Raw genomic sequence first — 19,442 nt, forward strand, 5'->3', positions numbered from 1 at the left:
CATTACCATCTTCTACCTCCTATTGGCAATTTCAAAAGTTTTTATTGACTTTTTACATAAAATTTTTTGAGTTTATATTTGATACATTATTAATACGTAAATACATATAACATTATTATTATGATATTATTATCTAATCACAATGACAGATTTAGGATTTTGCATGAAGAAAGTGGTTAAAAGGTAATTGGTGATTGATTGGTTTGATTAAAAATGATGAAATTATATATCTCAAGTTTTGTACATATAATAATAATAATAAAAAAATTAAAGAGTGACGGCCGCCATCTCATCATAATCTTCGATTTATCTCTATTTAATCATATAGTGTCACTTTATAAATATGTAATGGTAAAAATTTAAAAATTTTTCAAAATAAATATTTTTAAAATTATGAGTATTTATTTTTTAAAATATTTTTAATTTATAAATTTATTTATTAACGAGACGACAATAATATAAACCCGTCTTAATCTTTTAAATAGAGTTACTTTTTCTTCCTTTTTGATGCATAATTCGTAGTAGTAGAGTCCCTTTAATTATTAAAAAAAGTTATTCAAAGGAAGTATCATGGTTTTAGGAAAAGATCATTTTCATATATGCAACTAACAATTTTGTCCTATTTAGGTGACTTTGGAATCTGGTGCATATACTATAATCACATAGATTAATCTAAAAATAACAATAATTCTTCGGCAATTCTTGACTAGACCTTGGAAGTTTACCCATCCCTATAATAATTAAATCTTTTGCATTGGAATATAATTGGTTCTTGTAAGTTGCACCCTTTTTTATATAATTTTCAGGACATAATATTCAGTGTCACCTACTGTATCACGCCTAATTATATTAAGTAATAATTGCTTTTCAAAAAATATTTAAAAATTAAGTTATAAGAAATTCATAATTCAAATATTAGTATTTAATTACATGCAGAACATGCTGATACTTCTATCTGGGGGCTAAGTTAGCATCATCTGGTGAAGGCTCGAAAAGGGTATTTTCGTCCGTAACTTTTTTTTTTTAATTATAATCTTACGACTATCTAATCATTGTGAAAAAGATTATCTAATTTGGATAAACTTTTATGTTAATGGATTACATCTCTTGATTCTCGAGATAAAATATAATACTATTTTAGTTCGAAAATAATTAATTCGAATGTGAAAAGATAAAAATGATGATAACATACAATGATAATTTTATTTTCAAATTTAAATTTAATTTAACAAATCGAGATATATAAACATTTTATTGTCGAGTTAAATATTAATAAAGGGGGAGAGAAATATTATTGGTACAAGAATTATACACAAATTAATACTAATAGTAGTTGCAGTTTGCCTGTTTGCATCAAGAAAAAAGGGCTTTTGTATTTTAGCCAAACAACACCTAACGTGGGTGGGGCTACCTTTGATAACAAGTGCTCACCTATTGGGTTGGTAAAACTGGTTCTTGGTTGGGTTTTTGTTTAATACATTGAAATTCGTTTTAGTACTTGTTTGGTGGAAGATAAAAAGAATTTTCTTCTCCATATTGTTATTTTAAGAATATAAAGTTTTCGATATATTTGTACCATAGTTACATGATATGTTGTGAATTTGAATTTTTGTTAATAAATCTAATTACTTTAAAAAAGTAGAAACATTCTAACGATTAGAATTTAAAATTTTATTTTGAAAGTTTCGAGTTTGAATCTTGACGTAAGTTGGATATCACGGCAATGTCAGAATCGATATATACTGAAAGTTTGAGTTTTTATTAATATGTTTAATTGTGTTTTATAACACGAGACTTTCATCTTAAAAGTTTCGAATTTGAATAAGTTGGATAGACGCTAGTTGTGTTTCATAGCCAAGAGAATGCTAACAATGAAGCTGAATTACACTTTTGTCTATGGTTCCATGAATTTTACAATAAGCTGTGAAGAGGAAGAACAAATGGAATTGGGAAATGAGGGGGGGTTTATTTAAAGAATCAAAGTCATTTACGTGTACTCGAGACAAAATGTTTGGAAAGAAGTCCTTAATACACAAAAATCTTTATGACAAAAAATCCTGTCTTGCTTTAGACAAGGGAATCCTTGTCTGATTTCTTAACTTCATGACCTTCTTTCTCCATAGCCAGAAATGGTGTTGCATCCTTGTCTTTCATCTGACAAAAACAAAATCAGACATAAAATACTGTCAGCAAAAAACCTTTCCTGGGAAATATCAGGGAAGGGAAGAGAAGGGGTTGTATGTACCTGAGACGCCAATGGATCAGCTTGTTTCTTCTTGTTCTCCTGGGTGCAAAAATAGGAGTACAAGCCCATCCCAAAAATGGCTATCAGGATTCCAATGATGTTCCTGTCTGTGAAAGGGTCATGCAGCAGTGTGTAGCCAAAGCCAAGAACTAGGCAAGTCTTGAGGTGGCCGAGTACTTGATATGTGACTGGGGATGTTTTGCCAATAACCAGAAATGTGCTGAAGTTGACAGACACTGATATAACGCATGAGAGAATGATGAATGCCTGCAAATGTTTCAAAAGCAATAAGTTTATCAGAATCCCCATTGATAATCTCTGCTGTGTGATATGGCTGAGAAAAGAGAGGTTTTGGGTTCTGTACCAAGACTATGGGAGAATATTTGTAAGCAAACACGTTTTGCTTGGTGAGACACTGATCTACTAAAGGGCCCGAGACAAAAAGAATAGCTGCTTGAAATGGGGCTGACTGGTACAGCAGCTGGGTTGATGAGACATTGAGCCTCTTCTGAATGGTGTTTGTCAGCTAAATTCCTCAAGTCAAGAAAACAAAAGAAGTGCTAAATCATTTCAGAAGCACTTGTCAATGTTAACTTTCATTTCCTAATATGGAATATGATTCTGAAATGTAAATGCTTGATCAGTTGATGCATCCTCAGGTTTTAACAACCAGCAATGAGAGTAAAAGGATACAATTTGACCAACACAGGTTGTTATAATGGCTAGGAGAGAAAGGATTGTCCCGACAAGATTGAGCTGCAGATCAGTTATAGAGGCAATGCCAACTCCAACAAGTAAGACAAAGAGGGACAGCCTTATCTTTTGGCTGCACATGGTAAAAAACAGAAGTCCTGGTAAGCTTTGAATCTAAAAATGCTCAACTATCAGAAGCAATGGCTATGTAAAATGAAGACAAGAAGAACAGGAAAAACCTGAATTGTTTTTTAAGGAAGACAGTTTCCAATAATACAGTGAATGGTATGATCGCCAGTTTAGTCATCTGCCAAAAGAGGCACCACAAAGAATGAGGTGATTCTATACTTCTGAATTAGATTTCCAGGAAGGCTTAATGTTGTAAGAAAATGTAAGTCCACCTGATAGAATCCAATGGAGTTAAATCCAAGGCTCAGGTTGAGAAGTCCAATGGAAACACCATTGAGGATGCCAAAAAGCATCACAGTTTTCATGTCGATTGATTTATTCTCGAACAGGTTGAAGCGTTGTGCAGCATGAAGGGTGCAAAATGTCACCATGAGATGCCAGCTAGTAAGTGTGGTAGCTGCACCAATGAGAAAGAGGGGGGAGGGGGATCAAAAGAAGATCAACTCAGTGTTGTGGTAAATAAATAGTTTATTCCTCTCTTAATATCATAATGGAGAAAATGGTGTTTAAAATAAAGGAATAAGGAATAGACTAATTACCAAAAGGGAAGCCAAGATTGCTCATCAAAGCTTTGTTGCATATGACAATGGAAACAGATGATGCAACTGAAAGGAACAGGGCACCAATAACACCCAATTGGAAGCTTGACATCTCCCCCATCTTTGCTGAAACCCAACAACAAAAAAGACAAAAATAAGCAGAAAGAACAGCTAGTGGATGTGTACTGCTGCACTTAACAATTGCAATTTGATTGATACTAGTCATTGTAAAATGTCAAGTTAATTTGAAAAATAGATCATGAATTCCTGTTGGTTAACTGCAGATTGTTGTATGTTGATGCATCATTCTTTTTAACCCAACGCATAAAAGATAAGCAGTTTATCATATCACAAGGCAGATTAATCTCAGAACGCTACTTTCTAGAATCTTACCTCTATTACAGATAAAAATATAAGTGTATACTTGACAGAAGAGTCCGGATGTTACTCTATGATCTAGAGAAAAAATTGAGATTAGCTACAGATGTTTTATTCCTGAGATTCTTAATGTTGAACTCTTATCAGAAACTTACAAACAATGGTGGCAGACTATGGAAATAGATTCTTAAAAACATTTATGAACTGTACATTGATGAAAATGCAAACTGTTTTCCTTTTCTTTATTGAATATATTCCACTGTTACCCAACATTGATGTGGAAAAACTCAAAATGGACTTGATTAATTGTATAAATATTCTTCAAGCTTTTTCTGGTTTGCATGTTTCAGAAGCAATGAACATGGAGAGACAAAACAATAGAGTCTTATGAGTTATCACCTTCTCCTTTGCAGAAATAGATATCTATGCAAATACTTATATAAATGTTACCTTGAAAAGAAGTAGAAAGCTTTGGAGTTTTAGGAGCCCTGGAAAAGATTCAAAGAAAGAAAACTAAACTTAGTTTCATCAAACACATTCCTTCAGAGAACTAAAAATAAAAAAAGGGATGATCAGAGTGAACAAAGAGAGATATACCTTGTGAAAGAGTACAAGTAAGTTTTACAGGATTATTGACAGAGGGCTCCTACAACTCCATAAACTGACCAGAAAGCACCAGGGTACAACAAAATCAAATGTGAGAGGGCTGGAGAAGAGAGTTGATAGAGATTTTTGAGCTGCAGAAAGCTTGGAGAAGAAAGAGAGAGAGAATGAGTTGGTTGTGGCTTGTATGAGAATGTAGGTTTTTAAGCAGGCTTTCTATGTTGGATTGCAAAGAGGGTTGGTGCCTAACGCTGTTTCAATTTGAAGTACTAACTTGTATTGTATTTGTTATTCCAGAAGGAAGCTAACGATCAATTTAAGCAACGAGACAGTCAAATTTTTTAAAATGCTGTTGAGATAACATAATGAAACTTCCTTTTCCAATTACAACTACCCCCATGCCCACTCCTGTTTACTCTTTTTCATTTCCTGCAACATGAGTTGCTGAGGTCATTTGTTTTTGTTTCACCCCCATGCTGTCATTGATGTTGTTTCTCATCAGACCCAAAAATTAAAAAGAAATTCTCTCTGTGATTGTGTGCAACAAATTTGATGACTGTAGAAAGAATTATTTTATCAGGGTGAATTTGCCTTTTTGTTGGTCAAACTGATTGATGTTTAAGCATCGAATTTAGTGGTGAAGATCTCTGTCACAGTCCAATGTGGTCTCCCAAACCATCTAGCTAACCCACCTTTGTACCAGCTCACCTATATCTCTTTAAGCATTTAGGGAGAAATTTTAAATGAGCCTTAGCCCACAAGCCAGGAAGGTAAGACGAACATTTTCTTATATGCAAGTGAGGTGCCTGCCATTGCAAGCAATAAGGCTTTGCCATCCTCAAACTCAATTGGAAGTTTGGTGAGGAAAAAAAGAACTTTATTTTCACTCATGAAGTGGCCTTTTCCTTGGCTTCCTTTAAGCATCACCATGACCAACCAGGCAAATTAGGAAAAAAACACTTTCTCACAGTATATCTCTACTGTGCCCCTTGGGCAACGTCTCTGGTCTTGGACCACAACCAAGAATGAGAATCCTGCCGACATTCAGGCATTTATCTAACGAAAGTTGTACATAACATTACATCTTATTCTTTCCGGCAATTACATTCCATTACAATCATGAAATGATAAGGTACTAAACGTATCTTAGATCATACCAACACAGTTTTCTTATTATAATTTTGGCCATGTTGGGTACAAAGATATGCTTACAGGGAATGATTCATTTGTTAGCAAGCTGTTCCACCTTATTACATACTTTTGGATAGTTGCATAGGAGACAGGGAGAGAGAGAGAGTAAACAATGGGTGAGAGAGTGGGAGTTTATAGTCTTTCTTAACAAGACATGGAGGCACCATTCTCAAAGCAGACGATCATGCAGATCATGAGGAGTTTGCTCAGTTTTCAGCATCAGATCCTAGGGAAAAATCAGTTTTTTACTACTTCCTTATGGGTGAGACATGTAATGGAGTACCTGCTCCTTACTCTTCAAAAAGGGAAGGAAATCTTCAGTGAAAAATGAAAATGCGGCTCAAATGTCAAAGCAGTGGGACATCAAAGATACATATTCGGCAGTTACATGACAAACCTTCTCTCTTTAGTTGAAAAAGAGAAGGAAAACACCATTTGCTTCCATTTACAGTTACTTCATTTGAGTGTGATGCAGAAATTAAAGTATTAGATTGAAATCAGCTGAAAGCTCCTCCCTGCCTTATTAAATGTTTAGAAAACTAATTGATATAACTCCCCAATTTCCTTGACACCAACATTGTTAAAAGGCAAGTAGAAAAATGATCAAAACATGAGGAAGATGAGATAACAAATGATTCTCTCCTTTTTATATAGCTGTAAAAATCATAAGGTACAAAAAATGTGGCTCAGGAATTGAGTCTACCCTTCTTTCACAGCAAAAAATGTCACTTAAACTGAACTCTAACAAACATCATGTGAGATGATACATGTACAAATGTGGGGTGACAATGAGAGAGGTTTGGGGAAAAAAAAACAATATAAATTTATTCCTTTCCAAGCTGAGCAAGGTATGCCTTGTCTGCACTTGCAAGACGATTCTGAAACATTGACCATTCGTTTTTGCACCTTGCTCTAACCTGTGGAATGGAAAAGAAAGAGAGAAGTGAGTTGGTTTAGAGATTTAATCTTTCTTTTTCTGAAGAGAAGTTTCAAAATAAGGCACTGATGTCAAAATTCATAATATGCATACCCCTTCCCACGGAGCTTTTCCATCCTCCTGCTTGCCCTGAAATGTTGACAAAACTCATTGTAATGAGATTATAATCAGGAGGGCCATGACAAACATGTTGAATATGAATGAAGCAAGGAAATGGCAAACTAATATAATAGGGGAAAGAATAATGCTACAACATGAGATAATATCAAAGTTGAGCGGGTGTCATCCAATGCTGCTTAAGTGCCGGGGAAAATTGTTCCAAGAAGGGGAAAAAAGAGTTACTCAGTTTAACTTCTTCAATGAAACAAATCAACATCACCTGGCACCAGTTTTATGTTTACCACCCATGCCATCAAATATAGATCAAAAGCTATATTCATATAATTAATAATTCACACAAACTGTTGAAGGAAACTGTATAAGAATATGAGACACAACATCATTCAGCATTATAACATTGCCAAAATATCAAGCATGCTGATGATGACTCACCTGGCTCCCAAGAGAAGGAATTACTTGATGAATAATCCATTGTGAATCTACCACACCAATTTTTTCATGCGCAGGCTGCGGAGAAGAAAATAGGATTCAGGACAACATTAAATAAAAGGTACAGGCTGATATTATAAACATGAAGCTCTCAGTTTGCACAAGGGTGGGCTAATAGAAGCCAGCTTGGCATGTTATTAGATAGTTGAAAACAATATTGATCTTACTAAAAAATTAACAATTTGTACAAACCAGTCCCTTTGATTCGTTCTACATGTCATTGTCATAAGAATGCTTTCATAAATTCAAATTTTTCTGAATTTTCCAACGAAGAGTTGGTAATTCTAAAGTATTTTATCAATGTCTGATTTTCCATCTAGCAAAGACTTGCAGTGTCTTATTGTTTTCACTGGAGAGCAGTCAATGAGGAAAAGGAAATGGCAAAACGAGACAAAAACCACTAACCTCAACACATCTTCTGAGAGCAAAATCCAATCCCCATCCATGCACCAAATCGTTCTACAAGAACATGATTTGTTAAGCATTTTGGTAGTATCAAAAAAAGGAAGGAGATAGAGAAAATTAAGTTATTAAGTACATTTCTAGCAAAAAATGTTGTGTGCTCCTAATCTCTGTCTCCATTCCCCTCTCATCATCACAGAAGTTGAGAATGGAGGGAACTCATCTAACAGTTCTATTTCTATTTAGTTTATTTCTTTATTTATCTATTTTTAGGTTGGGAGAAGTGAACCTCCGATGTGCATCTTACAATCAAGGGCTTGTTCTTGACAATTAGGATACCCATCAAATTTTGCAGAAATATTAAATTGCATTTGTTTTGTAAAGCAAGGAAGCAAATAGCATGTTCAACCTATCTAGTCAGTTAATCTGGGAGCACGTAAATATTCTAAATAATGTGGCCATAGTCCACAAAATCCTTAATCATAATTTACCTGAATCATATACCATACACAACGCCAAGCTTCCCGAGAAAACACTGGTGCCATAATTTCCACAAAACTGAAAGAAAGCAAGCAATTTTAAATGCACTGAGAGAAAAAGAGGACATCCAGTTGAAGGAACGTTAACAGTGAAGTACATTACAAACATGCAAATGAGAGGCCAATTATGATTCTCCCAACAGACATGATTCCCCTTTTTCAGAATTTGCAAGTCAGTCCAAAATAGTGATGTCTGGGCCTTTCAAGTACGCTCAGTATCATATTATGTAACTTGTAAATATTATAATTTACAAGTATAACCACTTTGCTAAAAATTAGCGAGAGAGAGAGAGAGAGAGAGAGAGAGCATACGCAGCACATGGAGGCAAATGTGAATCACTACACCAGCCCGGTTTCTCTTCAGTAATTCTGTGAACCAAGTGGAAATGCAGAATTTCAGAGAAAAAACACATGATTTTTTTTAGTAGTACAATAATTGTTCGTTCATATGCCACGAGAGAGAGAGAGAGAGCCTACTTGTGAACTTCTCGGTCACCTCTCCTCTTTGTCATCTGCCATGTCAGTCCATTATTGGGCTCCAAACCTGGTTGTGAGATCTCCAAACCATGTTTCTTGACCAATTCTATGTATCTGGTAACTTGAAAGGAGAAAATTAGAAAGAAACATATACATGTTGAAATTAAGTGAAAATATAACTGGTTGAATAGACAAACCTCTCCCCGTTGAAATGTTCCACTCCCAGATCTTCGTCCCAGATGAAAATATATTCATAAGAAGCAACGATGTCTGGATGCAAAAACCTTTTTGCATACCACCTGAAATATATATACAAGCAGGAATGTAAGAACTGGCAGCAAAATTATCATCCATTTGAATAACAACAAGTCTAAGCTAATCTAACAAGGCAACGAGTGAAACTCATAGATACAAGAAATATGCAAAGGCTTATTCTATCTTTAAAAACTCCCTAATACTAAAAGGATCAGAAAAGATAGAAATTTTAAACCATTCAGAACACAAACTTACCATTTTGTTTGCTTCCTCACACTAACATGGATTGCATTCTTTGACCACTCAAATTGGTCCCATTCTGTTGTATGGCCATCATAATGAAAAAGCAAAATTTGGAAATCCTCAGAAAACTACCTCAACATGTAAGAATACAGAAGTGTCAGAAACCCTGGAAATCAAAATTGGAAAAAAACTGAAAAGCAACGATGGAATGATCCCATTCTCTAACCTTTTTAACACATGCATCAATATTATTCCTCTGTGCAATACCAACTGTAAATGTTACTAAATACTTTGGTTTCTTCTTCAGATCCTGCAGATTTGAGGAAAATCATAATAACCAAGATATCAAGACACATGAAGGTACATTTAACATGTGCCAGGCGTATGTATCAAAGCTGACAATGATAGTGATGTAGTGTCAAAATGGCCCTCATGCGCCAGAACTTTTTTAGGGGAAACAACATTATAAGCTGCTTGCAACGTTCTAGTCAGCAAAGGTGTTGAATAATAAAGAAACTTCCAGCATATGACCATTTGCTAAGTTGGTATAGTTAAAGCGCCAACATTATGATGTTTCTACATTAATGGTACTTCGTGTATCATACCTCACCAGGTTCACCCCATAATCTGCGCAGGTAAAGGTCAGATTCTGCAACAACAATTCCTGGAGGTAATAATTCTGCACCACGAGGATTTGTTGGAACATATATCTGGGTAAAACACACGAGCAGAGAACAATTAACAAACTGGATAAAAAACAAGCAGCACCCTGCAATTGTGAACAAAGAGCATGACTCCACATATATATCAGAGTTAAGCTGACTAAGACAAAGTAAAATGGCTCAAAAAGAAAGCAGCAAACAAAACTCTTTACTGTTGCCCTGAGAATTTGAAAATAAATAATCTAAAAAATGCCAATTATATGTCTTCCCCCTTACAAATAACAAAAGATTACAAGGCAAAGAGATGGAGTGTAAACACCACAGGCACCTTAGGAACATTGCCCCCGGTTGTTTCAGGAGATCTGTCTCTGGGAAAATCATTGTCATCAGGAAGGGCTACATCAAGAGATGATATCAAGCTTGAAGGTAAGTGAATCTGCAGGGTTTGAAAACAAATCATTTGAATGATATATCCTTCTCTTTTTGGCCAAAATATGGATAATAGATCTATTGCAGCATAGCTAGATATTAATGAAGGATAATAGATCTATTGCAGCATAGCTAGATATTAATGAAGGCCAACGTACCTTATTAAGGGAAGCATATGGAAATGATACACCAATAAAAAATCCAAAAACGACTCCAAGAATTGTTATGATAATGATCCTGGCACTATCATTTGTTTTCTTAAAAACTCCACTGCAAAGCATTGAAATAGTTCAGTAAATGGGACCCTGAATATTTGTTATCATCCCAAGAAAGTTTGGGAATTCAAGATGCATAAGAGAGCTATAAGGTTAAAAACCGTTATTTACACCATTACTTTCTAAAAGTGACATATAATAATTAATAAGTGAACAACAAATCCTAACCTGCGGTGCACAGTGCCCATCTCAGTATACTCTCTTTGCACTTGAGTTAAAAGGTTAGGTGACCACAAGAACAGTTATCTCCCATAAGCACCTTCAGGAGCAAATGGGGCATTCTTCAAGTTCACCAAAGCAATGCAACTCTAATCTTCAATATATTACAAAAAGAATCAAAATACCAACAAAAGATCTCCAATGCTATATATTTCAAAAGAGTGCTTCGGATTAGAGGAATATAATAAATTCACAACATTTAAGGTGGCAAGAAACGAAAGCTAGAACAGAAATGACAAGTCTCATTTGTTTCTTAAGATAATGCAATTGAAATCAAATACAAAAAGTTAACACACGATACAAGCAAGCCACCATATTAATTATTACTTCAACTCAGCCAATGACTAAAAATTTCAAACTTTTAAAACCACTGACATAGTTCAAGCATGTTTTGACCATCCTTTAATTTTAGAAAGCAATACACTGTAAAAATTCAACTACAGATGTATGTCAAAACTTTTAACACTCTTATAAATAAAAAACTGTCATAAATTATGCTATTCATACTGTTTTCTCTCTGCAGAACCACTCCTTTATGCTTTCCCACTTTTCGGTTCATTCCCATTTTACCATCCTTGATCCACCACATGTTTTTCCAAAACCCAAAATGCAAATCACTTCAAAATAATAAAAAACCGCCAAATTATGCAGTGAACAGAAATATCCAATTAATCAATTTGCATCTACAAAGATAACATCTTTACTCTCTGTTAAAAGAAACAGTTAAGCCACTCCATTCAAATTCTTGATCTGAATACTAAACAAGAAATCTTCCTCATCACATTTAGCAAAAACCCAGATTGTTTAAACAAATACAAAAGTTTCAACTTTAAGTACCAAAATACTTCATTTTCTAAAGAACGAAAACTTTACATTCCAAGATCATAGCCAAGAAGAAGAAGAAAGAAAACCCAAGAAAAAAAAAAGACTTACTTCACAAAAATTGGCCATCAAGAAATCATTTTTATAGAAAAATAACTAAAACCCAACAACAAAAAATATACATATTTCAACAAGGAAATGCTAGGGTTGGAGAAACTTACGTGGTTGATTAGTTGATCTTGTGTCACAGAGAGAGAGAGAGAAACAGAGAGAAAAAAGGAGAGCCTTTTTCTAAATTTTAAAGGGAGATACAGAGAGAGAGAGAGAGAGAGACAATGAGAGCAGAAAGTCACATCTGGTTTATATTGTGTTTGGGCTTTCAGGGGACTAAAATTAAAAAATTTTAAATTACTAATTATTTTATTAAAATTAAAATTATCATTATTATAAATACCATATATATATAATTAGAGTTTGTACTTTAAGAAGAATGAACAAATACTTATAAATAAAAACAATCACTTTTTTAATAATTAAATATTTAAGAAAGTTTAAAAGAGATCAAAGATTATATATACACACATATATGCATACATATAAATCGATTATACTACCTCATTTAATTTAAATATTTTTACAACGATCATCTTAATTTATCAAGTATCAATTTTAAAATTACGAATAAATGTGTCTCGAATTAAAAATTTCAGATTATTTAAAACATCATGATTGGTCAAACATATTTTTGTAATCCAATAAATTTTATAAATGAATTATCAAAAGTAGTAGTTGGCTTGTCAATATGAGAACATTTTATCTTTTATCTTTTATTGCTAATATTTATTTGGAAAAAAGTTTCAATTTTGGAAATAAATTAAATCTAAATTACACTATCTAAAATCATAACAAATTAGTAATCCAATTCAGAAAAAATAGATTTTGCTGAGCAAAAATCTTCAAGTAGTAGAGTATTAACCAAATATAAACTTATCCTTTTAAGAAATTTTGATGGCAAAAGAAGAATTTACTAGATATTTTCAACGATAATAATAGAATAAAAAGAAATTTTTTATGAATAATTATGATTGTGACATAGAATATAAACGAAGACGAATAAAACTATAAAAAAAGTAACATAGACACATACTTTGAAACCATTATCTAACATTTTCGATTTTCCGACCACATCTTTTGACGATATTATCTTAATAGAATTTTACACTGTTTACATTTACAATGAAAGATGAAAATTCCATATTCTATATGGGAACTTTGGTGTCCATCCAATGCGATGTTTGCTTGAACTCTATGCAATAGCTCACCACCAACCACTTTAATATGTTTACGTACCACTGGCCATATCAGGAAAGTTGCACTTCTTGGGGATTTTTAGGTGATCAATCAAATGTCATTAAGAGATTCAAATAAACAAATAAATATATATGTAGTTTTTAAATTTTACGACGCGTATTCAATTTAAATATATTTTTAATTTTAGAAAAAAAGAATTTTTTTTTTATTTTAATTTTTACGTATAAAAATAAGTAAACAACTTTAAATTTTACGAGCAGTATTGAACAAAGATAAAGAGGAGAGAGAGAGTAATGCTGGATTAATTTCATGTTTCTGTTTGTGGAGACAATTACAGTTTACAGCAGAGCCACTCTTGGCTTTCATTGAGTAACATCAATTCTTTTCCCCATTAATCCTGCTTCCCAATTCCAATAATTGGAATATCAATCAAGGAAGAAACAATGTTAAACCTTTGTTTCCCACTGTTTCTTCCCCTCCCTCTTTTTTTTATGGTTCCATTGATTCAGGTATAAGTAAAAAAAAGGAAACAAAAATATTACATTGGTGAATTATGAAAGAAATAAAGAATAACCAATAGCAAAAGGGATTCAATCAAAGGAATTTTGAGCATTGCTGCGGCAGGCCTGTCACGCGATTAACCGTCACGATCTCTGTGGCATTATCGCATCGTAGTACGTCTTGACCCAGCTTGGCTCCTGCTGCCTTGAGCCCCTTGAGTGAAACAGGTTGGTTGAACAGGTTGAGTGATGGCAGCTTTGAGGCTGGAGGCATCTTCCCTTTAGGCAACAGGGGTCTAAAATCTTCCTTAAGCAATGGGACTTCAAAGTCTGCCTTGTCATGCCTAACGACATTGTCCTTGGCACTGATGTGAGCTCCTGGTTCCATATGGTTAGTTGAGAAGCTAGCTTGGTTTGGGAAGTTGGGATAGAGGCTAACATAGCCTCTGAGGTACATCATGTCGATGAGAAACTTCTTCCATGAAGCTTGCCAACCATTTGTTCTAGACTTTGGGATTTGAACTGGGTTTGCTTTGGCATCTTCAGTGAACCTCATATTCATGTACACGTAGAACTCTCTCCAATGCTTGGGGAAGAACACTGAACCCCAACTGCAAGGTAGCTGGTGAAGGTAAGGTGTGTTGGGGTGAATGCGCTTGAAGAACTCAGTTGGGTTCCATTTTGGCCTTTCCTTCACAACTTCAACCAGTCGTGGAGTGTAAAGAGAGATCGATGAGAGCTCAGGAAGGGAGATCTGAGGGTCATAATGGTAGGCTAGGAGAGCATATTTAATCCATAGATAGTAGTAAGGAGAGACTTCGATATCATCCTCGAGGAGTAGGCCATAGTCGTCATCTGATGTTGGGTACCAACTCTCACTTACTGCTCGAATCAGCCCCCCTTGAATGATTCTCCTTCTGAGTGTTTTAGGACCATGAGGCCACTCAAATGAATCTACGAGTTTGATGGTTGCCTCATCCACTTTACTGTCCATATTGAAGCTTATAGGAATCTCATCTCCAACATAGTATGCGTCACTGAGAGATTTAAGCAGCCTTGTTAAGGATGGAGCACGGTTTTGGGTGATTATGTTGACAGAGATCCTCATCCGGTTCCAATCTGCAATTGACAATTGACCACTTAGATGATTGCTCATCAGATAAATGAGGGGTGGGAAGGTGGAAAAATATGAATGAAGCAGAGATCAGTGAACTAGATTTTTAGCTAAATGCACCAATTTGTTCATCAAAAATCTTTAAAGACCATTTGCAAAGATACCATGTTCTCCTTGCCACCTACTTTTTGGGATCTGCTGAATCCTAACAACTCCAGTCAAAGCCTATGCCTATTAGGTAAATTTTCTGTACAAGTATAGTTTATTGTTTGAGGTATTAGGAATCCTTTTGTGGAAGGGTATGCACTTCTTGACTCACTAAACATACTTGACAGCCTTAAAGGCTCGAACCATCGAAATTTATCAGAACCAAGCAAGATCACGGCTTCTTTTTAATAATGTAGATTGTTCGTTTCTAGGTATTCAGTTATTATATATGGATATGGCTCTGAAGGAGAAAAGGTTAGCAGTCTTACTTGGCAATGCTGTTGACCTTAGATCAGCCATCCATAGAACCTTTGAGACAGATGACCTTGGTAGAAGTACCAGTGCAGTACCATTTGCATTCGTCTCGGATGCCAACTTCAAAGCTTTCTTCACATTGGGGTCAATGTCTGTCACGGTGATCACTACACTGGGGTTGTGAATTTTGATCAACCCTTTCATGCTAGAGTACACCGCTTGCAGAACTGGGACCTCAGACTTTGATGCTCCCGAAATTGCCCCAATTTGCAAATCGAAAATCTTAAATCTTCGCTCTTTACAAACCAACTTTGGCCAGTTCAAAGCTGCTGCAGCATCTTCACATGGGCAGAAACCACCTCCAGAGACTACAATATAAGCCTTCTTGCCAACAGTAGACCTGAACTTTTCAAGCAGTGGTGCAAGTGCCTTGACCTCATCAACAGAGTGAGCATAAAAGAGAGCATCAATCTTTTGAGGATACATTGCAGCCCACTGAGTTATATAACCAGTAGTCAGTGCCCTCCACCACTGATCATCTCTGACTTGAACTATGTCCTTGAAGATTACAGTGGTTTCGGACACATAAGCAAGCCTATGTTCACTGTCTCCCCAAGTTTCTTTGTCAGTTGGGTCAACTGGAAGAACAAATGAGCCAGCATTTCTATACTTCTGAAGCTGATAGCTGCACAAGTTCGCAAAAAAAATTATAACCATCAGAACCCTGAAAACTACTAGAAGTTTAGAACAGGAAAGATTATCCAATCTGTATAACAGTCTTTGGAATGCCATAAGAAACTTGAGCTACACCTTGATCAAATCAGCAGTAGCACTTAGCAACTATAATTAGCTCTGATTTAAAATATGATTTTCATTATTCTTATCATCACGACCGCCATTCTAGTTCTTCTACTGCTGTTACTATTATTCTTTATCAACTTAGAAGTGCCAAAGGATTGTAATTTTGGAATTCTAAGATCACATATTAATTCTGAAAAGGGCTACCTAGGGACCAACTTAACACTCAATAATGTTGAGATAGTGCTGCACAGAATCTTAGAAGTGAGTGCCATTTCCTACCAAGTTTCACTTCCTCCAGCAAATTCAACATGTATAATGTGAAGTAAATAATTTAGAACAGACAAAACCAGTGATGCAGAACTATTAGTAGTGGAAACAGGATACAGAGTATCCATCCTTAAGTGGAACTAGTATATAAAAAAATCCATCATTTCCCTCTTAGGGATTACAATATTCAGAAAAGCTGACAAAATTAGTACTAATAAATTGTAGCAAGAGTTAAGAAGATTTTTTCATAGAAAAACAGAATTAAGTAGAGAATTAGTACTTCAAATTCTTTCTGAGTCAACTTTCAATACCATCAATATTTAGATCAGGTTAGTTGCAAGGTCAACTTCCTGTTGCGTTGAACCTATACTCTGAACATAATTTATCAAATATGTGAAGATCTCTCTGCTGCAATCATTTTCCTCAAGATAATTAAATCAATATACTTAGCAATGATACCTATTGGTCTTCATCACAACTGATTTAGAATAATGAATAGCTTGTTTGCATAATATTAAACAGGTGACCAAACCAAGAAAAGATGCTTTACCATGGTGACACAGGTGGAAGCACGAAAATGAGTAGGACCGATGTCTATATGCACATAAACAAGATGATAATGTGCAGAAAACAATGAGAATCTGGCAGGGTTTCAGTCACTGTAAACGTACCTAAGGTGCAGATCTTCACCAGTCATGAATGTGAAAGGTCTCTCAATGAAAAGTGCCTTGACAAGCTCTGCAGATAAGAACCATGAGCTGGAAAGAAAATCCACCTGCACAATTTTGTCAACTGTAATATCATAGGCAGGGTCAGGCAAGTAAAGCCCTGCCTCCTTGGATCGAAATTTCCTATAGCTTGGGAATGTGAAGTCCTTCTGTCTGAAAGGCAAGATCCTTCCTATGCTGCCCAAAACAGAGTTTTTGTACTTTTCAGTTCCTGCTGCATGAGATAAAATCTGTAGCATTTTCTTCCCAGGAATCATGTCATCATCAAGGATATAAACCAGATCAGCTTCTGTTTGTAAAGCCATTTGGAACCTGCCATAGTACTTGAAATCATAGCTTGAACTAATGAAGCTGATCCTTGAATCATTGTAGCTCTCAACAATTCTCTTCAGAGAGAGCTCGTTTGGACTCCCAAATGAAAGCACCCAAACATGATGGACTGGGAGCGTCTGTTGGAGCAATGAATCAAGCTGGGCACAAAGTGTTTTTCTCTTGAAATGGTTCAAGAGCACTGTCACTTTTGGTCTATTTGGACCACGCATATCCCACTTGGATTTCATTGCCATTAGCTCAGCCAGAGTTTCTGTACCAATGGTCTTGCTTTGAAAATCCAGTACCTTATCATACAACTCTCTCTTCAACTTGATCATCTGAACATCATTGGACTTCTTCTGCATGAAATCAATCTTCTCATGCTCACAAACTTCGGATGGGGTAATCGGAGGGACTTCAGCTCTGATGAGAGAAGCAGCTTCTTGGTAGCGACCAAGAACATGCGGTGGGATGATGAACTGTTTCATGTTCCTCGCAATCCTTGTAGCCCAAGTAAAGTCTGGTTTTGTTCTTAAATCCACTGCTGGACTCATGTAATACAAAAGGAATGTTGCATACACTGCAAACGCAAATTGCAGGCAGGTGAGAGCTGTCACAAGCCGAGTAGAGGCATTCTTAGGAACCTTGACCTTAGCCTTTCCTCCAACATAATCACTGAGCATTCCTTCCAAGTAATCCCCACTTCTCACATTTGAACCCCGGACAAATCCCATTTCATGGATTTCAGTTTATCCCTACAAAAACAATCACAGAAGGAAAATATATTCAACCCAAAATGCTTTGAAAGAATCCAAGTTTGAAGTGAGCAATGGAAGAGACAAAAGTGGGGGGGTGTAGAAGAAGCTGGTGACGACGGCCAATGGATCCTGTGCCATTGTATATATATATAATGGAAAGGTACTGAAAAGTGAAGGTGAAGCACCCCATGAGAAATGCAGCAAAGGGGTCACATGGGCTAAACGTTTACATTAATAAAGCTAAATTAACAAATTATATTTTGTTGTATATACGCGTTACGTTCACCACTTCTCTTCCCTCATACATTTCCATTGAACTGCCTTGTACCACCCTCAAGACACTCACCTAGAAAAAGCCGGTTTTCATGGCGTAGAAAAGGGCTATCCCTGCGTTTTTGGCACTGCCCACATAATCCCATATGCTTTATTTTCTTTTCTCTCTCTCTCTCTCTCTCTCCCTCAAAGCTTTTAACACTGAAATTTAGATCTTCCAGAACAATTCCCACCCCCCTAGGGATTGAATAAAAGTACAAAAAAGGAATATATTTAAGAGTTTTATTTGTCAAACTCAGTTCCCTAGATCAGGATTACCTGTCCAATGAAGTTTAATACAAGTAAATTTATTAAAAGCCAAAATATATATGAATAAACAAGACAAAACACAGAAGTCATGACAGTACCTTGGTCATAAAGGAAACGAACCCAGAGCGAGATTAACTACAAGGAAGAGCCCGCCTTTCTCTTGTTCAGCAAATGAAGCAAAGAAAAGAAACCTTTGATTCAAACGAAACAAATGTTGTCAATGGCTAGAACGACGCCGCGTCGAGTAGAGCTGTCGACAAGGGAGGTATATTAGGCAAAAGGAGGAAAGATCGAGTATATAAGAGAAATTAACAACGAGGAAAAACGAAAATAACTTGAATATACATATATAGCATTGGCAGGGTTTGACTTTGCATGTAGATACGTAAATGAACATTGCAGCAAGCTCTCTCTCTCTCTCTCTCTCTCTCTCTGTTAATGGCTTTTTGCCTAACTTTGTGCAAGTTGAGTTAATGCAAGAAAACCCATCACTGGACTTGCTTCCACAAGGGAGAAACATTCAACCTAAGACATCTCAACGCTTCTTTTCTTCTCTTAATTTTATCAGGTGAGATGCCATTATAATCTGAAGGAGAAACTGCCTTTTGATTCAATCAGGGTTTGTCTGTGTGCTGATTAAGAACATCAACAGGGATTTCAAGAGTTTATTTATGTTAGATATACGACAAAGAATCTTAACCGCCATGCATCCATTGAAGAGCTTCCAATTAACGACAAATTAGTTCTGCTGATTTCACTTCTTTTATACTGTTTTTTCTTTGAACATAACATATACTACTCGTGTAATTATGAAATCTTTTTATTAATAAATATTTCGTTCGAAGAATTCATGTTTTGATTCCCTGCTTTCAATGTACGAATTTCGAGATATGAAATGTA

At 35.5% G+C, this 19,442-nt stretch overlaps 3 protein-coding genes across 6 annotated transcripts; all 3 read right to left on the bottom strand.

Moving 5' to 3' along the window:
* Positions 1–1,946: 1,946 nt before the first annotated feature.
* Positions 1,947–5,099, bottom strand: LOC18590891 (Nucleotide/sugar transporter family protein). Its single transcript, XM_007016708.3, has 9 exons — positions 4,642–5,099; positions 4,495–4,532; positions 3,667–3,792; positions 3,340–3,524; positions 3,178–3,245; positions 2,939–3,071; positions 2,610–2,771; positions 2,246–2,512; positions 1,947–2,154 (listed from the first exon to the last, which is right to left on the bottom strand). The coding sequence occupies exons 3-9, from the start codon at positions 3,785–3,787 to the stop codon at positions 2,068–2,070; spliced, it is 1,023 nt and encodes a 340-aa protein (XP_007016770.3). The 5' UTR covers positions 3,788–3,792; positions 4,495–4,532; positions 4,642–5,099; the 3' UTR covers positions 1,947–2,067.
* Positions 5,100–6,463: 1,364 nt separating this feature from the next.
* Positions 6,464–12,058, bottom strand: LOC18590892 (uncharacterized). 3 transcript variants are annotated; one of them, XM_088809757.1, is made up of 16 exons: positions 11,929–12,049; positions 11,393–11,502; positions 10,835–10,979; positions 10,550–10,661; positions 10,291–10,398; positions 9,906–10,010; positions 9,527–9,610; positions 9,313–9,428; positions 9,000–9,101; positions 8,803–8,916; positions 8,638–8,694; positions 8,278–8,344; positions 7,790–7,843; positions 7,328–7,402; positions 6,869–6,904; positions 6,464–6,755 (listed from the first exon to the last, which is right to left on the bottom strand). In XM_088809757.1, the coding sequence occupies exons 3-16, from the start codon at positions 10,852–10,854 to the stop codon at positions 6,663–6,665; spliced, it is 1,143 nt and encodes a 380-aa protein (XP_088665883.1). In that variant the 5' UTR covers positions 10,855–10,979; positions 11,393–11,502; positions 11,929–12,049; the 3' UTR covers positions 6,464–6,662. The 3 variants fall into 3 exon arrangements, with proteins under 3 accessions (XP_088665883.1, XP_007016772.1, XP_007016773.1); XM_007016710.3 differs by lacking the exon at positions 11,393–11,502 and having other exon boundaries at positions 11,929–12,058; XM_007016711.3 differs by lacking the exon at positions 11,393–11,502 and having other exon boundaries at positions 10,835–10,974; positions 11,929–12,056.
* A 1,260-nt stretch (positions 12,059–13,318) lies between these two features.
* On the bottom strand, positions 13,319–18,756 carry LOC18590893 (glycosyltransferase family protein 2). Of its 2 annotated transcripts, XM_018126726.2 has the most exons (4): positions 18,641–18,756; positions 16,834–17,957; positions 15,109–15,779; positions 13,319–14,637 (listed from the first exon to the last, which is right to left on the bottom strand). In XM_018126726.2, the coding sequence occupies exons 2-4, from the start codon at positions 17,934–17,936 to the stop codon at positions 13,613–13,615; spliced, it is 2,799 nt and encodes a 932-aa protein (XP_017982215.1). In that variant the 5' UTR covers positions 17,937–17,957; positions 18,641–18,756; the 3' UTR covers positions 13,319–13,612. The 2 variants fall into 2 exon arrangements, with proteins under 2 accessions (XP_017982215.1, XP_088665882.1); XM_088809756.1 differs by lacking the exon at positions 18,641–18,756 and having other exon boundaries at positions 16,834–18,025.
* Between the last annotated feature and the right edge of the window lie 686 nt (positions 18,757–19,442).

Source organism: Theobroma cacao, chromosome 9, assembly GCF_053813885.1.
Source record: "Theobroma cacao isolate CCN51 chromosome 9, ASM5381388v1, whole genome shotgun sequence".
Classification (NCBI taxonomy): Eukaryota; Viridiplantae; Streptophyta; class Magnoliopsida; order Malvales; family Malvaceae; genus Theobroma; species Theobroma cacao.

What these genes read in the sequence shown, in the direction of transcription:
- LOC18590891 (XM_007016708.3), bottom strand. Translation starts at nt 3,787, where the DNA reads ATGGGGGAGATGTCAAGCTTCCAATTGGGTGTTATTGGTGCCCTGTTC. An exon ending in ACTCCATTGGATTCTATCAG is followed by an intron (nt 3,246 to 3,339) that starts GTGGACTTACAT and finishes CTCTTTTGGCAG; the next exon opens with ATGACTAAACTGGCGATCAT. An exon ending in AATATTCTCCCATAGTCTTG is followed by an intron (nt 2,513 to 2,609) that starts GTACAGAACCCA and finishes AAACATTTGCAG; the next exon opens with GCATTCATCATTCTCTCATG.
- LOC18590892 (XM_007016710.3), bottom strand. Translation starts at nt 10,854, where the DNA reads ATGGGCACTGTGCACCGCAG. An exon ending in TATGGGGTGAACCTGGTGAG is followed by an intron (nt 9,611 to 9,905) that starts GTATGATACACG and finishes TCAAATCTGCAG; the next exon opens with GATCTGAAGAAGAAACCAAA. An exon ending in CATTTGCCTCCATGTGCTGC is followed by an intron (nt 8,345 to 8,637) that starts GTATGCTCTCTC and finishes GCTTTCTTTCAG; the next exon opens with TTTTGTGGAAATTATGGCAC.
- LOC18590893 (XM_018126726.2), bottom strand. Translation starts at nt 17,936, where the DNA reads ATGGGATTTGTCCGGGGTTCAAATGTGAGAAGTGGGGATTACTTGGAA. An exon ending in GGTGAAGATCTGCACCTTAG is followed by an intron (nt 15,780 to 16,833) that starts GTACGTTTACAG and finishes GAACTTGTGCAG; the next exon opens with CTATCAGCTTCAGAAGTATA. An exon ending in AAGGTCAACAGCATTGCCAA is followed by an intron (nt 14,638 to 15,108) that starts GTAAGACTGCTA and finishes TGTCAATTGCAG; the next exon opens with ATTGGAACCGGATGAGGATC.